This window comes from Phoca vitulina, unplaced genomic scaffold (genome assembly GCF_004348235.1).
Source record: "Phoca vitulina isolate PV1807 unplaced genomic scaffold, GSC_HSeal_1.0 scaffold3, whole genome shotgun sequence".
Classification (NCBI taxonomy): Eukaryota; Metazoa; Chordata; class Mammalia; order Carnivora; family Phocidae; genus Phoca; species Phoca vitulina.
In genome coordinates, this window is record NW_022589706.1 from 84,522,423 (window position 1) to 84,526,369 (window position 3,947).

At 38.3% G+C, this 3,947-nt stretch overlaps 1 protein-coding gene across 4 annotated transcripts in view; it reads left to right on the forward strand.

Annotated features, from left to right (window-relative positions):
• Nucleotides 1-1,484, forward strand: part of SEC24B (SEC24 homolog B, COPII coat complex component) — an 87,701-nt gene extending 86,217 nt beyond the window's left edge. For all 4 annotated transcript variants that reach the window (XM_032400985.1, XM_032400986.1, XM_032400987.1 and 1 more), the window contains 2 exons: nt 244-347; nt 595-1,484. In XM_032400985.1, coding sequence (XP_032256876.1) covers nt 244-347; nt 595-709 — 219 coding nt within the window. In that variant the 3' untranslated portion in view covers nt 710-1,484. The remainder of the gene's footprint in view (nt 1-243; nt 348-594) is intronic.
• The last annotated feature ends 2,463 nt before the right edge of the window (nt 1,485-3,947 follow it).

Consider the following 3,947-nt stretch of genomic DNA (forward strand, 5'->3'; position numbering starts at 1 on the left):
TACACACACTCTTTCTCTAAAATTGAATGAATGAATGAATGAATAAAACATGTTTTATTAACTTATCCGGAAAAATATAAACAGATTTGTGAACAATTTAAATTTCACCCATTTGGTTGCTGCTTTAGGTCTGGGAATAGAGTGCTGGCAGTTGGTTTAGCGGAAATGAATCATGATTTAGTTCTAATATTGCTACAGTGTGTGAGAAAGGAAGTAATTTCCGGATTATATTACTTTTACCAGACACATCTTCCAGAGCTAGATACACTTTCATCAGAAAGGGCGAGATCCTTTATAACTTGGCTTAGAGACAACAGACCATTAAGCCCAGTTCTTCACGTGGTAAAGTAAGTACTTCTGTAACTTAATTATGAAATTGTTTTATCCTGTGCAGTCTGTGTGAAATTGCTTGTCTTCAGAGCAAACTTTAAATAATATTATAAAAATGTATTCTAATAGAAGAATGCTGTTAATTGATTAATATCCCATGTTCCATTTTCCTAAAGCCCCCACGTATTAGTAGTTTTTTTAATGTATAATTACTCTTTATAATAACATGCATTTTTAGATAAATACCCTTTTTTTCTATTTCAGAGATGAGAGTCCTGCCAAAACGGAATTTTTTCAACATTTGATTGAAGACCGAACAGAAGCCGCATTCTCTTATTATGAATTTTTGCTTCACATTCAGCAGCAGATTTGTAAGTGAAGTAGAATAAAGTTTGAATAAGAAGAAAAAGACCCATAGCCTAGGTAAAGCATCATCTGTCAGAGAAGCACATAGGATATTTGAAATGAAGGCATTTGCTGTTACAAGACACAATGCATAGCATAGCACCCTGAGGCTTTGGCAGAAGGTAAAGGGGAAGAAGGAACCGGACAGATTTTCTTCAGCCTGAATTAACGGTAGTGATGATGCTCTTTCACCGAGGCTCTTTTGAGTTGGTTTCTACACATTTCCAGTAGCGCAGCAGTACAGTGCTCTGTCCGTTGCAAGCCAGCACATTTGTGTAGCTCTGTGGAATGATATGTCATAATGTCAGATTAGATCAGTCCCTTTTTCTGATAATTAATATAACATTTCTGGACTTGAACTCTGACAAGAGATGCCGAAAGGCAGTGGTACCGTGTTACTTGTTTATATGAATTACTTTTTAACAAGGAATGATTTGTATTCATGAATTCAATATTTTCCCTGTAAAAACAGTAGCATTTCAGTACATGAACTATAGAAAAAAATATATATAATGTACATAAATGTTACATTTGTAAAGAAAATGTAAAAATGTAACTACAAAATATGAATTGCTTAAACTGTGCTGCATTGTTGGATGACAACCCTTTTTGTCACAGTTAGAGAATGAGGTTGACTAATGCGCATTATGAATTGAGTCCACAAAAGAAATACAAAACTCTTTGTAATTCTGTTAAATCTTTTATGTGGATTTATTTATGATCAGCCTACTAATTAAAAATATTTTGCTTGACAATATTTGGTGTTTTTTTCTGTGTGGGGAGGGTTGGTGTTACTTTCACATATTGAGTTTACTACTTGAATTTAGTAGTATTTGAATCCATTCGTTTTTATTAGTTTGTGGACATTACCAAGTACTCGTTCTGTTTGTATTCTAAAAAACCAGTGTCACTTTTAAAATACATATGAGTATTGACTAGGTATAATCTTAATTTGTCTTTCTCAGTTAAATTAGGCATTTTTTTCTGTACATTCATAGCAAGAAAATTTTCATGACATATGTGACTATTCTATTTAATTGACTGTTAAGATTACCATCTTGAATTTTGAGAGTGATTTTATTCTAATGAAAAAATCTCTTATTTGCTAACAGCATATTTACTATAAAAACTATTAATGATCTGTTAGATTGTGGAGTGGAATTCTGTTTTATACCTACAGAAGTCCCATCAATTAACTTTGAAAGGAAAAAGGTTCTTGGTGTGTGTAGTGAGTGATTTTTTTTTTTACTGGTTTTGTGTTTGGTGGCTCTCTTTTCTTTAGATAAAAATAAAAGTACTCTCTCACATTCCCTGATGGAAATGAGAGGTGAAATGACTTGCCCTAAATGACATTACGAATTAATGACAGAGCTAATAGTAAAAGCCAGATGTTCTCCCCACCCACCACCTCCTCCCATCCCACCCTCACCCCCAGGACTGTACTTGTCTCTACACCACGCTGCCTCCAGCAAGAGCGGACTTACTGAACACTAGGAAGAACTACAGTACTCTTAAGGACAACTAAATACTGTAATTTTTATAACAAAAAGTATCATGTTTCTATCTTAAGAAAGACAAAAATCTTTTGTCTGGATATTTTTTTTTTCATTCAATAAATATTTGTAGGCACTTAATACTTGTCAGACTTTGTTCTAGGCACAAAACTTTCATAGAGCTTACAGTTTTGAGTAATGGGGTGGAGGGCTGCGGAAAAGACAGTATATGTCAGGAGTAATGACTGCTACAAAGAAAAATAAAGCTGGATAAGGGAATCAGGAGTGCCATTTTTTATAGTAACTAGGGAAGGCCCTTCTGGAAAGGTGACAGCTGAGCAGAGACGTAAACCCACATGGGTATCTGGAAGAAGAGGCATCGAAGTGGTAGGCGAATGTGGAAATTACCTTCAGATTGCTCGTTTTCTCTGTACAAAAAGCGGCAGTGTTACCAGCTGAGAAAGGGGAAAAGTAGAAGAGGTTTCAAAAATAGTTGCCCAGGGGAGTGAGCGATTGAATTGACTAGTGGCAAGTAGTGGGATTGTCAGGCAGCACTGAGGACCCATCTTAGGATATGAGTCATGAACTTTAAGTGAAACCATTTAGCTTAGCTGTGCCTCTTTCCTCTAGCTACGTTCAACTGCGTGGTGGGGATGGTTGGATCTCAGCAGGGTTGGTACCAGGGAATTGAGGACGCATACAAGGGAGGGACTCATTTAAAGGAAAAGCACACAAATGGGGGATGGATAGAGAAAAGGAAGTGGGCTTAGTAGTTTGTAGGTCCTGTTGAGGTCAAAGGGCTGTTAGAATATGGACACCAGAAGGAATGAGCTGGAAAGATAAGAAGTGGTGTCAGTGTATGGGATGCTTGAAATTGAGATTTGAAGGAAGTTTAGATTTTGATAATGGCAAGACGTAGGGTCTGTCTGTGGGAGTGGGTGATTGAGGTGGTGTAAAAGATCACAGGAGGTAAGGAGGTCGAAACTTGAATCCAGGGTTTTAGATGGACCATTCATTTGACTATTAGAATTTCCAGGGGGCGCCTGGGTGGCTCAATGGTTAAGCACGTCTGCCTTCGGCTCAGGTCGTGATCCCAGGGTCCTGGGATCAAGCCCTGCATAGGGCTCCCTGCTCGGTGGGGAATGTGCTTCTCCCTCTCCCACTCCCTCTCCTTGTGTTCCCTCTCTTGCTGTGTCTCTCTCTCTGTCAAATAAATAAATAAATAAAATTTTTTAAAATAAAAATAAAATTTCCAAGAAAAATGACAAGAGTAGTTGTAGAGAGATGGGGACTGTAAATAAGGGAACAGAGGATATTGTCTGGCATAATGGCATGAGCTCAGAGGACCTGGGGTAGGCAAGGAGAAAGGATAATCTGGATGTCCACAAATGAGGAGCTGAGGGGTGCCTACCTGGTTGGAGAAACAGACGCCTCTTGAAAGGTTTGTAAGGAAGTCATGTTCTCAGAACCCAGCCAAGTTTGTTAGAAGTGTAGAGAGTGACATCGACAGGAATAGAGACATGATGGGTTAATCCTCATGGGAGATGGAAAATCAGTTCTCTTTACCTCCTCACGGGATGAGTCTCTGGCCACTTGTTTTGTGAAGCAGGGGCTGATGATAGGAACGGGCGTGCTTCCCAGGAGTTCTGTGAGCTCCTTTTGATTGAAGCTGTCATTAAAGTCAGAGGTTCTTACTTTTGTAGTGGGAATGGAAAGAGA